Raw genomic sequence first — 19,401 nt, 5'->3', positions numbered from 1 at the left:
CGTGGAATTCCTCCTGCATTTTGTATGCTCTCCCTGGGACTGCACTGGGTTTCCTCCTGCATTTTGTATGTTCTCCCCCGGACTGTGTGCGTTTCCTCCTGCATATTGTATGTTCTCCCTGGGACTGCGTGGGTTTCCTCCTGCATTTTGTATGTTCTCCCTGGGACTGCATGGGTTTCCTCCTGCATTTTGTACGTTCTCCTCCGGGACTGCATGGGTTTCCCCCTGCATTTTGTACGCTCTCACTGGGACTGCGTGGGTTTCCTCCTGCATTTTGTATGTTCTCCCCGGGACTGCGTGGGTATCCTCCTGCATTTTGTATGTTCTCCCTGGGACTGCGTAGGTTTCCACCTGCATTTTGTACGTTCTCCCCCAGGACTGCATGGGTTTCCCCCTGCATTTTGTACGCTCTCCCCGGGACTGCGTGGATTTCCTCATGCATTTTGTATGCTCTCCCTGGGACTGCACTGGGTTTCCTCCTGCATTTTGTATGTTCTCCCCCGGACTGCGTGCGTTTCCTCCTGCATTTTGTTCGTTCTCACCCGGACTGCATGGGTTTCCTCCTGCATTTTGTACGCTCTCACTGGGACTGCGTGGGTTTCCTCCTGCATTTTGTATGTTCCACCCGGGACTGCGTGGGTATCCTCCTGCATTTTGTATGTTCTCCCTGGGACTGCGTGGGTTTCCTCCTGCATTTTGTACGTTCTCCCCCAGGACTGCATGGGTTTCCTGCTGCATTTTGTATGCTCTCCCCCGGAACTGCATGGGTTTCCCCCTGCATTTTGTACGCTCTCCCCGGGACTGCGTCGATTTCCTCCTGAATTTTGTATGCTCTCCCTGGGACTGCACTGGGTTTCCTCCTGCATTTTGTATGTTCTCCCCCGGACTGCGTGCGTTTCCTCCTGCATATTGTATGTTCTCCCTGGGACTGCGTGGGTTTCCTCCTGCATTTTGTATGTTCTCCCTGGGACTGCATGGGTTTCCTCCTGCATTTTGTACATTCTCCCTGGGACTGCGTGGGTTTCCTCCTGCATTTTATACGCTCTCCCCGGGACTGCACTGGGTTTCCTCCTGCATTTTGTACGTTCTCCCCCGGGACTGCATGGGTTTCCCCCTGTATTTTGTATGTTCTCCCCGGGACTGCGTGGGTTTCCTCCTGCATTTTGTACGTTCTCCCTGGGACTGCGTGGGTTTCCTCCTGCGTGTTGTAAGTTCTCCCTGGGTCTGCTTGGTTTCCCCCTGCATATTGTACGTTCTCCCTGGGACTGTGTGGATTTCCTCCTGCATTTTCTACGCTCTCCCCGGGACTGCGTGGGTTTCCTCCTGCATTTTGTTCGTTCTCACCCGGACTGCGTGGGTTTCCTCCTGCATCTTGTATGTTCTCCCCGGGACTGCGTGGGTTTCCTCCTGCATTTTGTACGCTCTCCCCGGGACTGCACTGGGTTTCCTCCTGCATTTTGTACGTTCTCCCCCGGGACTGCATGGGTTTCCCCCTGCATTTTGTACGCTCTCACTGGGACTGCGTGGGTTTCCTCCTGCATTTTGTATGTTCTCCCCGGGACTGCGTGGGTATCCTCCTGCATTTTGTATGTTCTCCCTGGGACTGCGTGGGTTTCCTCCTGCATTTTGTACGTTCTCCCCCAGGACTGCATGGGTTTCCTGCTGCATTTTGTACGCTCTCCCCCGGAACTGCATGGGTTTCCCCCTGCATTTTGTACGCTCTCCCCGGGACTGCGTGGATTTCCTCCTGCATTTTGTATGCTCTCCCTGGGACTGCACTGGGTTTCCTCCTGCATTTTGTATGTTCTCCCCCGGACTGCGTGCGTTTCCTCCTGCATATTGTATGTTCTCCCTGGGACTGCGTGGGTTTCCTCCTGCATTTTGTATGTTCTCCCCCGGACTGCGTGGGTTTCCTCCTGCATTTTGTACGCTCTCCCCGGGACTGCACTGGGTTTCCTCCTGCATTTTGTACGTTCTCCCCCGGGACTGCATGGGTTTCCCCCTGTATTTTGTACGTTCTCCCCCGGGACTGCATTGGTTTCCCCCTGCATTTTGTATGTTCTCCCCCGGACTGCGTGCGTTTCCTCCTGCATTTTGTTCGTTCTCACCCAGACTGCGTGGGTTTCCTACTGCATTTTGTATGTTCTCCCCGGGACTGCGTGGGTTTCCTCCTGCATTTTGTACGCTCTCCCCGGGACTGCACTGGGTTTCCTCCTGCATTTTGTACGTTCTCCCCCGGAACTGCATGGGTTTCCCCAGCATTTTGTACGCTCTCCCCGGGACTGCGTGGATTTCCTCCTGCATTTTGTATGCTCTCCCTGGGACTGCACTGGGTTTCCTCCTGCATTTTGTATGTTCTCCCCCGGACTGCGTGCGTTTCCTCCTGCATATTGTATGTTCTCCCTGGGACTGCGTGGGTTTCCTCCTGCATTTTGTATGTTCTCCCCCGGACTGCGTGCGTTTCCTCCTGCATATTGTATGTTCTCCATGGGACTGCGTGGGTTTCCTCCTGCATTTTGTATGTTCTCCCTGGGACTGCATGGGTTTCCTCCTGCATTTTGTACATTCTCCCTGGGACTGCGTGGCTTTAATCCTGCATTTTGTATGTTCTCCCCGGGACTGCGTGGGTATCCTCCTGCGTTTTGTATGTTCTCCCTGGGACTGCGTGGGTTTCCTCCTGCATTTTGTACGTTCTCCCCCAGGACTGCATGGGTTTCCTGCTGCATTTTGTACGCTCTCCCCCGGAACTGCATGGGTTTCCCCCTGCATTTTGTACGCTCTCCCCGGGACTGCGTGGAATTCCTCCTGCATTTTGTATGCTCTCCCTGGGACTGCACTGGGTTTCCTCCTGCATTTTGTATGTTCTCCCCCAGACTGCGTGCGTTTCCTCCTGCATATTGTATGTTCTCCCTGGGACTGCGTGGGTTTCCTCCTGCATTTTGTATGTTCTCCCACGGACTGCGTGCGTTTCCTCCTGCATATTGTATGTTCCCCTGGGACTGCGTGGGTTTCCTCCTGCATTTTGTATGTTCTCCCTGGGACTGCATGGGTTTCCTCCTGCATTTTGTACATTCTCCCTGGGACTGCGTGGGTTTCCTCCTGCATTTTATACGCTCTCCCCGGGACTGCATGGGTTTCCCCCTGTATTTTGTATGTTCTCCCCGGGACTGCGTGGGTTTCCTCCTGCATTTTGTACGTTCTCCCTGGGACTGCGTGGGTTTCCTCCTGCATTTTGTACGTTCTCCCTGGGTCTGCTTGGTTTCCCCCTGCATATTGTACGTTCTCCCTGGGACTGTGTGGATTTCCTCCTGCATTTTGTACGCTCTCCCCGGGACTGCGTGGGTTTCCTCCTGCGTGTTGTACGTTCTCCCCCGGACTGCGTGGGTTTCCTCCTGCATTTTGTTCGTTCTCACCCGGACTGCGTGGGTTTCCTCCTGCATTTTGTATGTTCTCCCCAGGACTGCGTGGGTTTCCTCCTGCATTTTGTACGCTCTCCCCGGGACTGCACTGGGTTTCCTCCTGCATTTTGTACGTTCTCCCCCGGAACTGCATGGGTTTCCCCAGCATTTTGTACGCACTCCCCGGGACTGCGTGCATTTCCTCCTGCATTTTGTATGCTCTCCCTGGGACTGCACTGGGTTTCCTCCTGCATTTTGTATGTTCTCCCCTGGACTGCGTGCGTTTCCTCCTGCATATTGTATGTTCTCCCTGGGACTGCGTGGGTTTCCTCCTGCATTTTGTATGTTCTCCCCCGGTCTGCGTGCGTTTCCTCCTGCATATTGTATGTTCTCCCTGGGACTGCGTGGGTTTCCTCCTGCATTTTGTATGTTCTCCCTGGGACTGCATGGGTTTCCTCCTGCATTTTGTACATTCTCCCTGGGACTGCGTGGCTTTACTCCTGCATTTTGTATGTTCTCCCCGGGACTGCGTGGGTATCCTCCTGCGTTTTGTATGTTCTCCCTGGGACTGCGTGGGTTTCCTCCTGCATTTTGTACGTTCTCCCCCAGGACTGCATGGGTTTCCTGCTGCATTTTGTACGCTCTCCCCCGGAACTGCATGGGTTTCCCCCTGCATTTTGTACGCTCTCCCCGGGACTGCGTGGAATTCCTCCTGCATTTTGTACATTCTCCCTGGGTATGCATGGGTTTCCCCCTGCATATTGTACGTTCTCCCTGGGACTGCGTGGGTTTCCTCCTGCATTTTGTACCCTCTCCCCGGGACTGCATGGGTTTCCTCCTGCATTTTGTACGTTCTCCCCCGGACTGCGTGGGTTTCCTCCTGCATTTTATTCGTTCTAAGCCGGACTGCGTGGGTTTCCTTCTGCATTTTGTACGTTTCCCCGGGACTGCGTGGGTTTCCTCCTGCATTTTGTACGCTCTCCCCGGGACTGCACTGGGTTTCCTCCTGCATTTTGTACGTTCTCCCCCGGGACTGCATGGGTTTCCCCCTGCATTACATTTTGTACGCTCTCACTGGGACTGCGTGGGTTTCCTCCTGCATTTTGTACGTTCTCCCTGGGTCTAGTGGGTTTCCCCCTGCATATTGTACGTTCTCCCTGGGACTGCGTGGGTTTCCTCCTGCATTTTGTACGCTCTCCCCGGGACTGCGTGGGTTTCCTCCTGCGTTTTGTACGTTCTCCCCCGGACTGCGTGGGTTTCCTCCTGCATTTTGTTCATTCTCACCCGGACTGCGTGGGTTTCCTCCTGCATTTTGTACGTTATCCCCGGGACTGCGTGGGTTTCCTCCTGCATTTTGTACGCTCTCCCCGGGACTGCACTGGGTTTCCTCCTGCATTTTGTACGTTCTCCCCCGGGACTGCATGGGTTTCCCCCTGCATTTTGTACGCTCTCACTGTGACTGCGTGGGTTTCCTCCTGCATTTTGTATGTTCTCCCCGGGACTGCGTGGGTATCCTCCTGCATTTTGTATGTTCTCCCTGGGACTGCGTGGGTTTCCTCCTGCATTGTGTACGTTCTCCCCCAGGACTGCATGGGTTTCCTGCTGCATTTTGTACGTTCTTCCCCGGACTGCGTGGGTTTCCTCCTGCATTTTGTTCGTTCTCACCCGGACTGCGTGGGTTTCCTCCTGCATTTTGTACTTTCTCCCCGGGACTGCGTGGGTTTCCTCCTGCATTTTGTACGCTCTCCCCGGGACTGCACTGGGTTTCCTCCTGCATTTTGTACGTTCTCCTCCGGGACTGCATGGGTTTCCCCCTGCATTTTGTACGTTCTCACTGGGACTGCGTGGGTTTCCTCCTGCATTTTGTATGTTCTCCCCGGGACTGCGTGGGTTTCCTCCTGCATTTTGTACGTTCTCCTTGGGACTGCGTGGGTTTCCTCTTGCATTTTGTACGTTCTCCCTGGGACTGCGTGGGTTTCCTCCTGCATTTTCTACATTCTCCCTGGGTCTGCGTGGGTTTCCCCCTGCATATTGTACGTTCTCCCTGGGACTGCGTGGGTTTCCTCCTGCATTTTGTACCCTCTCCCCGGGACTGCATGGGTTTTCTCCTGCATTTTGCACGTTCTCCCCCGGACTGCGTGGGTTTCCTCCTGCATTTTGTTCGTTCTCAGCCGGACTGCGTGGGTTTCCTCCTGCATTTTGTACGTTCTCCCCGGGACTGCGTGGGTTTCCTCCTGCATTTTGTACGCTCTCCCCGGGACTGCACTGGGTTTCCTCCTGCATTTTGTACGTTCTCCCCCGGGACTGCATGGGTTTCCCCCTGCATTTTGTACGCTCTCACTGGGACTGCGTGGGTTTCCTCCTGCATTTTGTACGTTCTCCCCCAGGACTGCATGGGTTTCCTGCTGCATTTTGTACACTCTCCCCCGGAACTGCATGGGTTTCCCCCTGCATTTTGTACGCTCTCCCCGGGACTGCGTGGATTTCCTCCTGCATTTTGTATGCTCTCCCTGGGACTGCACTGGGTTTCCTCCTGCATTTTGTATGTTCTCCCCCGGACTGCGTGCGTTTCCTCCTGCATTTTGTTCGTTCTCACCCGGACTGCGTGGGTTTTCCTCCTGCATTTTGTACGTTCTCCCCGGGACTGCGTGGGTTTCCTCCTGCATTTTGTACGCTCTCCCCGGGACTGCACTGGGTTTCCTCCTGCATTTTGTACGTTCTCCCCCGGGACTGCATTGGTTTCCCCCTGCATTTTGTACGTTCTCACTGGGACTGCGTGGGTTTCCTCCTGCATTTTGTATGTTCTCCCCGGGACTGCGTGGGTTTCCTCCTGCATTTTGTACGTTCTCCTTGGGACTGCATGGGTTTCCTCCTGCATTTTGTACGTTCTCTCTGGGACTGCGTGGGTTTCTTCCTGCATTTTGTACTTTCTCCCTGGGTCTGCGTGGGTTTCCCCCTGCATATTGTACGTTCTCCCTGGGACTGCGTGGGTTTCCTACTGCATTTTTAACGCTCTCCCCGGGACTGCACTGGGTTTCCTCCTGCATTTTGTACGTTCTTCCCCGGGGCTGCATGGGTTTCCCCCTGCATTTTGTACGCTCTCACTGGGACTGCGTGGGTTACCTCCTGCATTTTGTATGTTCTCCCCGGGACTGCGTGGGTATCCTCCTGCATTTTGTATGTTCTCCCTGGGACTGCGTGGGTTTCCTCCTGCATTTTGTACGTTCTCCCCCAGGACTGCATGGGTTTCCTGCTGCATTTTGTACGCTCTCCCCCGGAACTGCATGGGTTTCCCCCTGTATTTTGTATGCTCTCCCTGGGACTGCACTGGGTTTCCTCCTGCATTTTGTATGTTCTCCCCCGGACTGTGTGCGTTTCCTCATGCATATTGTATGTTCTCCCTGGGACTGCGTGGGTTTCCTCCTGCATTTTGTATGTTCTCCCTGGGACTGCATGGGTTTCCTCCTGCATTTTGTACGTTCTCCCCCGGGACTGCATGGGTTTCCCCCTGCATTTTGTACGCTCTCACTGGGACTGCGTGGGTTTCCTCCTGCATTTTGTATGTTCTCCCCGGGACTGCGTGGGTATCCTCCTGCATTTTGTTTGTTCTCCCTGGGACTGCTTGGGTTTCCTCCTGCATTTTGTACGTTCTCCCCCAGGACTGCATGGGTTTCCTGCTGCATTTTGTACGCTCTCCCCCGGAACTGCATGGGTTTCCCCCTGCATTTTGTATGCTCTCCCCGGGACTGCGTGGATTTCCTCCTGCATTTTGTATGCTCTCCCTGGGACTGCACTGGGTTTCCTCCTGCATTTTGTTTGTTCTCCCCCGGACTGCGTGAGTTTCCTCCTGCATTTTGTACGTTCTCCCCCGGACTGCGTGGGTTTCCCCCTGCATATTGTACGTTCTCCCCTGGGACTACGTGGGTTTTCTCCTGCATTTTGTACGTTCTCCCCTGGACTGCGTGGGTTTCCCCCTGCATTTTGTATGTTCTCCCTGGGACTGCCTGGGTTTCCTCCTGCATTTTGTACGTTCTCCCCCGGACTGCGTGGGTTTCCTCCTGCATTTTGTACGTTCTCCCTGGGTCTGCGTGGGTTTCCCCCTGCATATTGTACGTTCTCCCTGGGACTGCGTGGATTTCCTCCTGCATTTTGTACGCTCTCCCCGGGACTGCGTGGGTTTCCTCCTGCATTTTGTACGTTCTCCCTGGGACTGCCTGGGTTTCCTCCTGCATTTTGTACGCTCTCCCCGGGACTGCACTGTGTTTCCTCCTGCATTTTGTATGTTCTCCCCCGGGACTGCACTGGGTTTCCTCCTGCATTTTGTACGTTCTCCACCGGGACTGCGTGGGTTTCCTCCTGCATTTTGTACGTTCTCCCCGGGACTGCGTGGGTTTCCCCCTGCATTTTGTGTGTTCTCCCTGGGACTGCGTGGGTTTCCTCCTGCATTTTGTACGTTCTCTCCCAGGACTGCATGTGTTTCCTCCTGCATTTTGTATGTTCTCCCTGGGACTGCATGGGTTTCCTCCTGCATTTTGTACGTTCTCTCCCAGGACTGCATGTGTTTCCTCCTGCATTTTGTATGTTCTCCCTGGGACTGCGTGGGTTTCCTCCTGCATATTGCACGTTCTCCCTAGGACTGCGTGAGTTTCCTCCTGCATTTTGCACGTTCTCCCGGGGACTGCGTAGGTTTCCTCCTGCATTTTGTACGTTCTCCCTGGGACTGCGTGGGTTTCCTCCTGCATTTTGTACGTTCTCCCCGGGACTGCATGCGTTTCCTCCTGCATTTTGTACGTTCTCCCCGGGAATGCGTGGGTTTCCCCCTGCATTTTGTACGCTCTCACCGGGACTGCACTGGGTTTCCTCCTACATTTTGTATGTTCTCCCCCGGGAATGCGTTTGTTTCCTCCTGCATTTTTTATGTTCTCCCTGGGACTGCGTGGGTTTCCTCCTGCATCTTGTTCGTTCTCCCCGGGAATGCGTGGGTTTCCTCCTGCATCTTGTTCATTCTCCCCGGGAATGCGTGGGTTTCCTCCTGCATTTTGTACGTTCTCCACCGGGACTGCGTGGGTTTCCCCCTGCATTTTGTACGTTCTCCCCGGGACTGCACTGGGTTTCCCCCTGCATTTTGTATGTTCTCCCTGGGACTGCGTGGGTTTCTCCCTGCATTTTGTACGTTCTCCCCGGGACTGCGTGGGTTTCCCCCTGCATTTTGTATGTTCTCCCTTTGACTGCGTGGGTTTCCTCCTGCATTTTGTACGTTCTCCCCCAGGACTGCGTGTGTTTCCTCCTGCATTTTGTATGTTCTCCCTGGGACTGCATGGGTTTCCTCCTGCATATTGTACGTTTTTCCCTGGGACTACGTGGGTTTTCTCCTGCATTTTGTACGTTCTCCCCTGGACTGCGTGGGTTTCCCCCTGCATTTTGTATGTTCTCCCTGGGACTGCCTGGGTTTCCTCCTGCATTTTGTACGTTCTCCCCCGGACTGCGTGGGTTTCCTCCTGCATTTTGTACGTTCTCCCTGGGTCTGCGTGGGTTTCCCCCTGCATATTGTACGTTCTCCCTGGGACTGCGTGGATTTCCTCCTGCATTTTGTACGCTCTCCCCGGGACTGCGTGGGTTTCCTCCTGCATTTTGTACGTTCTCCCTGGGACTGCCTGGGTTTCCTCCTGCATTTTGTACGCTCTCCCCGGGACTGCACTGTGTTTCCTCCTGCATTTTGTATGTTCTCCCCCGGGACTGCACTGGGTTTCCTCCTGCATTTTGTACGTTCTCCACCGGGACTGCGTGGGTTTCCTCCTGCATTTTGTACGTTCTCCCCGGGACTGCGTGGGTTTCCCCCTGCATTTTGTGTGTTCTCCCTGGGACTGCGTGGGTTTCCTCCTGCATTTTGTACGTTCTCTCCCAGGACTGCATGTGTTTCCTCCTGCATTTTGTATGTTCTCCCTGGGACTGCATGGGTTTCCTCCTGCATTTTGTACGTTCTCTCCCAGGACTGCATGTGTTTCCTCCTGCATTTTGTATGTTCTCCCTGGGACTGCGTGGGTTTCCTCCTGCATATTGCACGTTCTCCCTAGGACTGCGTGAGTTTCCTCCTGCATTTTGCACGTTCTCCCGGGGACTGCGTAGGTTTCCTCCTGCATTTTGTACGTTCTCCCTGGGACTGCGTGGGTTTCCTCCTGCATTTTGTACGTTCTCCCCGGGACTGCATGCGTTTCCTCCTGCATTTTGTACGTTCTCCCCGGGAATGCGTGGGTTTCCCCCTGCATTTTGTACGCTCTCACCGGGACTGCACTGGGTTTCCTCCTACATTTTGTATGTTCTCCCCCGGGAATGCGTTTGTTTCCTCCTGCATTTTTTATGTTCTCCCTGGGACTGCGTGGGTTTCCTCCTGCATATTGTTCGTTCTCCCCGGGAATGCGTGGGTTTCCTCCTGCATCTTGTTCATTCTCCCCGGGAATGCGTGGGTTTCCTCCTGCATTTTGTACGTTCTCCACCGGGACTGCGTGGGTTTCCCCCTGCATTTTGTACGTTCTCCCCGGGACTGCACTGGGTTTCCCCCTGCATTTTGTATGTTCTCCCTGGGACTGCGTGGGTTTCTCCCTGCATTTTGTACGTTCTCCCCGGGACTGCGTGGGTTTCCCCCTGCATTTTGTATGTTCTCCCTTTGACTGCGTGGGTTTCCTCCTGCATTTTGTACGTTCTCCCCCAGGACTGCGTGTGTTTCCTCCTGCATTTTGTATGTTCTCCCTGGGACTGCATGGGTTTCCTCCTGCATATTGCACGTTCTCCCTGTGACTGCGTGAGTTTCCTCCTGCATTTTGCACGTTCTCCCGGGGACTGCGTAGGTTTCCTCCTGCATTTTGTACGTTCTCCCTGGGACTGCGTGGGTTTCCTCCTGCATTTTGTACGTTCTCCCCGGGACTGCGTGCGTTTCCTCCTGCATTTTGTACGTTCTCCCCGGGAATGCGTGGGTTTCCCCCTGCATTTTGTACGCTCTCACCGGGACTGCACTGGGTTTCCTCCTACATTTTGTATGTTCTCCCCCGGGAATGCGTTTGTTTCCTCCTGCATTTTGTATGTTCTCCCCCGGACTGCGTGGGTTTCCTCCTGCATCTTGTTCGTTCTCCCCGGGAATGCGTGGGTTTCCTCTTGCATTTTGTACGTTTTCCCCGGGACTGCGTGCGTTTCCTCCTGCATTTTGTACGTTCTCCCCGGGACTGCGTGCGTTTCCTCCTGCATTTTGTACGCTCTCCCCGGGACTGCGTGGGTTTCCTCCTGCATTTTGTACGTTCTCCCCGGGACTGCGTGCGTTTCCTCCTGCATTTTGTACGCTCTCCCCGGGACTGCGTGGGTTTCCTCCTGCATTTTGTACGTTCTCCCCGGGAATGCGTGGGTTTCCTACTGCATCTTGTTCGTTCTCCCCGGGAATGCGTGGGTTTCCTCCTGCATTCCAAAGACATACAGTTTAGGCTAATGAGTCGAGAGCCCAAAACGGCAACACTTGCGAGCTGACTTCAGCAGAATCTTCAGGCTGTGTTGGTTTTTGATGTAAAACAAAGCATTTCACTGTATATTTCAATGTTTTGATGTACATGTGGGAAATAAAGTTCTCTATTTATTGCTTATTTATTTATTATTAGTTTGTATTTAACTTTTGTGTTTGCACAGATTGTTGTCTTTTGCACACGTGTCCCAAGTTGGCGTGATCTTTCATTGATTCTGTTATGGTTATTATTCTACAGGTTTATTGATTATCCCACAAGAAAATAAATGTCATGGTTGTAAACAGTGACATATCTGTACTCTGATAATAAATTTACTTTGAACTTTAAATAAGGCTGATCTCTTTAAGGAACAGCATGGTAGTGTAGTGGTTAGCATAACACTATACAACCCAGGTTCAATTCCTGCCTCTGTCTGTAAGTAGTTTGTACATTTTCCCCGTGACCCCATAGGTTTCCTCCGAATGATCCTGCTTCCTCCCATATTCCAAAGATGTACAGGTTAATAGGCTAATTGATCACATGGGTGCAAATGAGTGGTTCAGACTCATTGAGCTAGAGGGGCCTGTTAATGTGCTGCATCCCTAAATTAAAAAATTAATTATACAACAATGACAAATTGCCCTGATGACCAGTTGTAGTGACTCCTTCCTGTATCTCTAGTTCACATGGTGCAGGGAGGATGGAATCTGCCACTGTCATAAAGGCCTGTAATATTCAACTCTTAAACCAAGTGATATATTTACCTACTCAGATCATGTGCTTTAAAACAAAACATATTTGATCTCGTTCTCTGTTTGCTTACGGTCTACAGGGTGACAGCAAGAAGTTGGAAGATGCCAGTATATACTCCAAGATGCAGTCTACCCGTCAAACCAGTGATTATAAAGGTTCTACACTCAGCCGCAGTAATACAAATGCAGGTCTCTCCAACAGTTTCAGAGACACCTTCATCATCACTTCAGTTGTGTGCTCCACAAAACTCACGCAGAATGGTACGCATGTGTTAGAGTTTCTTACTATTTAGGCTGTACTCTGGGTGTTCTCAGAATTGTTTGTTTCTTCCTCCACAGATGTTGTTCAACCTGTTGATCTTTTCCCAGCATTTTCTCACCATGCTCTGTGTTCCACAGCATCTGTTGGATTTTTGCCTTTGGCTGAAGGTGAACCTTGTTGAACAGCTCTGATAATAATAGGTTGCTTTCTTTCACACAGTGGGCTTGCTGGGTCTCCTGAAGTGGAGAATGAAACCAGAACTCTTGCAAGAAAACCTGGAAAAACTGAAGATCGTGGATGGGGAAGAGATAGTTAAGGTATGGTTAAGTTCTGTACTAAATCCTTTTCTAGGCTCTATATCTTCACCAAATTTCCTTTGCACTTTTCATGAATTTTCTTGCCAACCCCAATATCACATCTTCAAATGGCAATTCATCAACAACCAAGGTTAAACCACAAAGTATCTGATGGGCAATCAAAAGTATGTTTGTGATGTCTCTGAAAGTGAAAAAGAATGTCACAGTTTCCCAACCAGTTATCTTCCTATAAAGCTGAACTAAACTTTATTATTGTGTTGAGAGCTGAATTGTTTTATCACGATCTCTACAATTGCAGATTGACTATGATGCAATTGAATGATAGTAAATAGGTTCAAGAGATTAACTAGGTAACTGTTACTCCAATGCCCTAAAAATCTTCATGATTGAATCATCTATTGGCTTTAAAATTACTACTGAACAATGAAATTGTCTAATAGAAATCAGAATGACTGATTAATTTGAACTGAACAACATTGAATCTAAAGTAACAAGTACAAAATTCCGCAGGAATTCAACAAGTTCCTCCAACACTTTGTGTGTCTAGTTCAAGATTTCCAGAATCCTCATAACCTCTTGTGTTTCTGAATCTAAACTGCTCGGTAATTTAATAATTTTATGGAGTGTTAAAAGCAGCCTCCAAATTTGAGGTCAGTGACTTCAGAGTGAGTCAAAGCGAAAAAGAAACTGAGCTGAAAAAGTTGCCCAGTCTTTAATTTTTGCAGTAATAAAAACATCATAATCAAGATCATTTCTGCAGAGTCCTCAGGCAAACCCATTAACACATCCTGTTCTTTACTACAGGCCTCCCATGTGTAAGGTAATATATTATTTCAGTTGATTAGTCTTTGGAAAGGAGACTACCTATGGTTATGCCAAATCTCTAAAACAAATGTATAACTGTTCACCACTTTAGTCTAACCTGCAGGGATTTTCAGAGCCCAGACATGGTAAATTGATTAGTCTTATGTGACACTCTCTTTCTTTGGTGCTTCAGTATAGTCACCTGGGATAAATTAGGCTTGAAATGGTGACAGCTCCAAGGGTTACATCAGCTACATGGCCAATGGAGAGCTACCAGTCACTGAACTGGAAAATCAGAAGAAAGAACTAGGAGAATGTTTCTGATGCAGCAAATTGTTGATGTTGGAACTTAATATCCTGAGGAGAAGGTGGAAGATAATTAAATAGAAGCAAGCAATTTTCTAGAGGGTCAAAATAAGCTGCAGAGAGTTGTAAGCTTAGTCAGTTCCATCATGGGAACTCCATAGTATTCAGGACATCTTCAACGAGTGATGCCTCAAAATGGTGGCACCCATCATTAAGGACCCTCAGCACCCAGGACATGCCCTGTTCTTATTGTTACCATCAGAAAGAAGGTACAGAAGCCTGAAAGTGCACACTTAACAATTCAGAAACAGCTTTTTCCCATCTGCCATCCGATTTCTGATTGGGCATTGAACCAATAAACACTACCTCATGACTTGCTTATTTCTATTTTTGCACTACTTATTTGACTTAACTATATAATATAAACTTACTGTAATTCACAGTTTTTTCTATTATTATGTATTGCATTGTACTTCTGCAACAAAGACAACAAAATGTCATGACATGCAGTATGCCGATGATATTAAACGTGATTCTGATTCTGAACTCAGTGGGTCCTGCAGCCTCCATAGGGGGAAAGAAGCTGTTGATGTTTTGCATCAAAATGTGGAAAAACTCTGAAATGTCTACAGTTGCTCTCCACCCAAAATGATGCTCGACCTGCTGAGTACCTCCAGCAGATTGTTTGTTGTTCCAGATATCAGCATCTACAGTTTTTTGTGTCTGCATTGATAAAATGGCAATTTTTATAGAAAATGACAGGTTTATTTGTAAAGGACAATGAAGCAACAGCTAAGAAGAGAGACTTGCTTTTACAAATGTTATACAAGGATAATGGGTCAAATAGCCTTAAGGTGCTATTAATACATGGTGTTGACAGCAGTATCCTTTCAGCAACTGTAGAGTCTCTAAATTTGAGCACTCACAGACTATGTAGGTTTCTGTATGAACTAATTCTGCAGAGTTTAATGTGAGTTAATTTTATAGGAATTGTGGCTGGAATACCGAACCCTCAAATTACTTTCCAAAAGTTACTGCAGAGTGATCTGTTCAGCTGAGTGGTTCATACTGCTTATTAGTGAACAATATATTCACAGGATTTCCCTAAGGAGAAGCATACGGTTTCGTACCCCGTAACTGGGTTGCCAAACCAGCAGAAATGGACCACTCAGCTGGAGTCTGGATTACTGGAACTAAGAAAGTTTTATTAAAGAAATAAGCAACAGAGTACTCTAATAGTAAGGATATAAATGCAACAGGTTAGCAATGAATAAACACGCATGTACACAGAGGTAGGATAATAGGATCAATCAAGCTCTATCGCCGTCTAGGGGTAAATGATCAGTTTCAAGTGACGCAAAGTTCTGTTCAATTGAGTTCAGTTCAGTTCGCAGTAATCACTGTTGTGCCGTTGGGGGCCGGGGGGCGGGGGAGAGAGAGAACGAATGAATATTCAAATCGGATTCCAAACAGACCTTCAATATTCCTCGCAGTCAGCTTTCGGGCGAGCCCTTTGTAATGTCTTCTGAGGTCACTGACTGTGACCCCTCCATTCCAGATAGGATCGTTCTTCTGCGGTGAACCCAGCACCCAGGCAAGGGTGGACACACACACCAGGTTCCCGCCGATCCGTACCTTTCTACCCTGTGCGTCTATGGCTGGTCCCGTGACCAGACCTCCAAAATACACCCACCAACTAGTGGGGGGTCACACCGCTTTCAGGGTCTCATTACCTTGTGGAGTCATGTGTCGATTGCCTTAGCGAACCTATCCCTTTTTATCCCCCTGCTGGGGTATCGGCTGTCCATCACACTTCAAACAGTTCAGGGTTCAAAAGGAGCCGGTCTTGACAATACTCAGACCGGTGTCTCCTTCCGTTAAACTCTCTCGTCTCTTCATTAACATTTCTAAATGCTGCTCCATTGTCTTACTTATCTCTCTCTCCTGAAGACAGGTGGCAGATCAACTGCTGATCCCACTGGTGCCAGCACAGGACAGTTAACATCTTAGTCTATGTGTACTTTTGTAACCCTCTTTCGTCACACCCCCTCCTTTAAGGATTTTTACCGGGGTAAAAATTATAAGCATGAATACATTATTAGATACACACAAATATACATTTTCATCAGCTATTTGGCTAATACAGAGAATTTTAAGTTGTCAACACCTGGACAGACAGTCAGCAATCACACTTTCCATTCCTTTTATACGTGTTATTTTAATAATCCTTTAAACCAGGCTCCAATTTAGCAAACTTCATAGTGGCCGAAAACACTGATGAATTGTGATCAGTGTAACCTCTCATTGGGTTTCGTCCCGGACCACGATAACAAGGGTCGTCCCATCCTGACTTAGTTTTCTCTCGCAAGGGCTTAGTAGGAGGGGAAGGGGTGGTAACCGCAAAGTTATTGCAAAACTTCCTACAGTACCCCACCATCTCCAAGAGCCTTCTGAGGGCCCTCTTGTCTGTCGGGGTTGGGATGTCAGAGATAGCCCGCATCTTAGCTTGCATCGCCGCCAGCTGCCCCTGTGTTAACACAATTCCCAGATAAGTGACCTTCGCGTGGTCGAACTCATTTTTTTCAAGGTTCACTATCAAACTGGCTCCAGACAGCCGTATTACATCGCCAATATACACTTCTGTGTTCTTTAGCCCTTTTGTCACTGAATTACTCATTCTATAGGAGTGTTGCTCACTAGGGTGACCTAGCGTGCCAAACACCACCTAACGTCCCAGTTCTTTGCATCGCCTCGGGACAATCAAACACACGTGTGCGAGCCGTTTAATTAGATCCCCTAACGGGTTGCTTTGTTCGGGGATTAAGGGAGAGACCTTATCACCAGATGCCTTCTTCCATCTGGTCAGTACCATACTCATCTTTTCAAAATGGTATTTCCCCTTATCAGGTGGCACCCTAGCTTCATTGATTTCCGCGCTAACAGCGACTAGGTTTGTTAGCATATCAAAAGCCTGTGACCGTCTCAGTTCGTGTCTGCAATAATCAATAACATCCTTCCTCCTGTGCAGCCAGAAAAACTCTCTCATGGCTTCGCCGACTGTTTCCTTCAGCACCTCAAAATGCCCACCGAGGGGTACCTTGTGGGCCAGGTTAAAAATCTCATCTCCATAACTCTTTTGCACCACCCCCCATTCCTCATCTGCGGTACTTGGTCTCCCTTTCTTCCTTAGCACACCCTCCTCCACACAATAGCCTACTGGCTTTCTTTTTAATCCAGCTTCAGAGAGAGCTGTTTCCTCGTCTCGCTCCTGTGCCTGCCAAAGTCCTTCTTTTCTAATGATAAATCTACCTTAATTTCCCCACTTCCTCCTGTTTCATTACGCTCCTTCTTTTCACTTTCTACCCCCTCCTCGTACAAGGCTGATAGAAACGTCTCAGCAGTCTCTCTGGACATACAGCGAGTCACTGCGCAAACAGGATGAGCCTGTGAGTCCATGGGCGGGGCCTCAATGCTGGCAGGCTGACCTGTCAATCTCACTGCCGAGAACACAATTCCCCCGGCGAGGTCATTACCGAGCAAGACTTCCACGCCTTTCATCGGTAATTCGGGCCTCACCCCGATCGTGACTAGTCCGGAGACCAAGTTGCTTTGTAGATGTATCTGGTGCAAGGGTACTGCTTCTGTCCCTTCCCCAATACCTTTGACCCTGACCTCCCCAGTCTGGGTCTCTGAACTAAACTCTAACATACTCTTCAATATCAATGACTGACACGCTCCCGTGTCTCTCCAGATCCGTACTGGAACTGGGTTTAACCCCTCCTTCACCGACACCAATCTGGCCGAGATAAACCTCTTGCGCCTTTCCTGAACTTTGGCAGACCTTTCCTCTCATAGCGGTTCGTTTACCAGCTCGATACAGCCAGTCGAAATCGCCGTTTTTCCTTTCCCCATCTCCTTCTTTGGGGCAAAGCACCTGGACGCAAAGTGTCCGACTTTCCCACAATTATAACAGACGACCCCAGGAGACTTCCTACCAGACTTCTCCTGGTCTACCTTATCCTTCTCACTAGTCCCCGGCTTACTTTCTGACTTTTCTGGCGGACTCTCCCCGCCGTCCTGACTACCCTTCTGGCAGCCTTTACTCGGAGCAAACTTCGTTTTATGTGTCAACGCGTACTCATCCGCTAACTTAGCAGTTGTGGCTAACGTGGCTGCCTCCTTCTCATCTAGGTAGGGTCTCATACCCTCAGGGACACAACCTTTAAACTGCTCAATCAGGATCAGCTATAGCATTCTGTCATAATCCCCATCTACCCCTTTCGAGGCGCACCAACGCTCACAATATGTCTGCATCTCACGGGCAAACTCTAAATACGTGCGGTCCCATTGCTTCCTCGCATTCCGGAACCTCTGCTGGTATGCCTCCAGGACCGACTCATAAATCCTGAGGATGGCCTCTTTCACCACCTCATACCTCTGGGCATCTTCCGCGGACAAAGCTGAATAAGCTTGTTGGGCTTTTCCTTTAAGTACACTCTGAAGCAAAACAGCCCACTTATCCCTTGGCCAGTCCTGCCTTGCAGCAACTTTTTCGAAATGGAGAAAGTACCGATCCACGTCGGTATCGTCAAATGGGGGAACCAGCCTAACCTCCTGGGTCTCCCTGAACCCTTCACCTTGGTTCGGCATGGGCCTCTGCTCTGCCATCATCTTTAACCTCTCCAGCTCGAATTCCCTTTCCCTCTGCCTCTCTTCTTGCTCCAACTGTTTGTCCCTCTTTCTCTCTTGCCATTCTAACTGCTTCTCTTCGTGTTCTAGCTGCCGTACCTGGAACTCGTGCTCGAGTCTCAGTTTTTCAATCTGCACCTGTACTGCGTCTCCACCAGGTTTTCCAATAGATATCACCTCCAGCTCCCCTTGGGGAAACACACCTTTAGATACATAGTGCTCTACGATAGCTCTGTGTATCTCCTCTCTCCTCATTATCGACTTCCCCTTAAGAAGATTCAACCGTTTGGCCACAGCTGCCAATTCCGCTTTCCTGGCATCCTCTAATGCCTCCAAGGTCGGCGCCTCTAGAAATTCCTCAATCTCCATTTCTGCTGTTTGCCTTTTCTTTCTTTCGGGAATTTTAACCCAATCAATTTACCCCATCCCAAATTTAGCGTTCAAAATCGCGGATGAGACCCCCACTTATGTTACGTACCCCATAACTGGGTTACCAAACCAGCAGAAATGGACCACTCAGTTGGAGTCTGGATTACTGGAACTAAGAAAGTTTTATTAAAGAAATAAGCAACAGAGTACTCTAATAGTAAGGATATAAATGCAACAGGTTAGGAATGAATAAACACGCATGTACACAGAGGTAGGATAATAGGATCAATCAAGCTCTATCGCAGTCTAGGGGTAAATGACCAGTTTCAAGTGACGCAAAGTTCAGTTCAATTGAGTTCAGTTCAGTTCGCAGTAATCACTGTTGTGCCATTGGGGGCCGGGGGGCGGGGGAGAGAGAGAACGAATGAATATTCAAATCGGATTCCAAACAGACCTTCAATATTCCTCGCAGTCAGCTTTCGGGCGAGCCCTTTGTAATGTCTTCTGAGGTCACCGACTGTGACCCCTCCGTTCCAGATACGATCGTTCTTCTGCGGTGAACCCAGCACCCAGGCAAGGGTGGACACACACACCAGGTTCCCGCCGATCCGTACCTTTCCACCCTGTGCGTGTATGGCTGGTCCCACGACCAGACCTCCAAAATACTCCCACCAACTAGTGGGGGGGGGGCACACCGCTTTCAGGGTCTCGTTACCTCATGGAGTCGTGTGTCAATTGCCTTAGCGAACCTGTCCCTTTTTATCCCCCTGCTGGGGTATCGTCTGTCCATCACACTTCAAACAGTTCAGGGTTCAAAAGGAGCTGGTCTTGACAATACTCAGACCAGTGTCTCCTTCCATTAAACTCTCTCGTCTCTTCATTAACATTTCCAGATGCTGCTCCATTGTCTTACTTATCTCTCTCTCCTGAAGACAGGTGGCAGATCAACTGCTGATCCCACTGGTGCCAGCACAGGACAGTTAACATCTTAGTCTATGTGTACTTTTGTAACCCTCTTTC

At 49.8% G+C, this 19,401-nt stretch overlaps 1 protein-coding gene across 1 annotated transcript in view; it reads left to right on the top strand.

Moving 5' to 3' along the window:
• The window catches only part of LOC134349413 (dedicator of cytokinesis protein 2-like), a 732,270-nt gene that overhangs the window by 196,581 nt on the left and 516,288 nt on the right, over positions 1-19,401 (top strand). The window contains exons 18-19 of the mRNA XM_063053680.1: positions 11,715-11,895; positions 12,116-12,213. Coding sequence (XP_062909750.1) covers positions 11,715-11,895; positions 12,116-12,213 — 279 coding nt within the window. The remainder of the gene's footprint in view (positions 1-11,714; positions 11,896-12,115; positions 12,214-19,401) is intronic.

The sequence above is a fragment of the Mobula hypostoma genome, chromosome 7 (genome assembly GCF_963921235.1).
Source record: "Mobula hypostoma chromosome 7, sMobHyp1.1, whole genome shotgun sequence".
In the NCBI taxonomy this organism is placed as follows: Eukaryota; Metazoa; Chordata; class Chondrichthyes; order Myliobatiformes; family Myliobatidae; genus Mobula; species Mobula hypostoma.
Note: the sequence above shows the minus strand (reverse complement) of the source record. Positions and strands in the feature narration are given on the sequence as shown.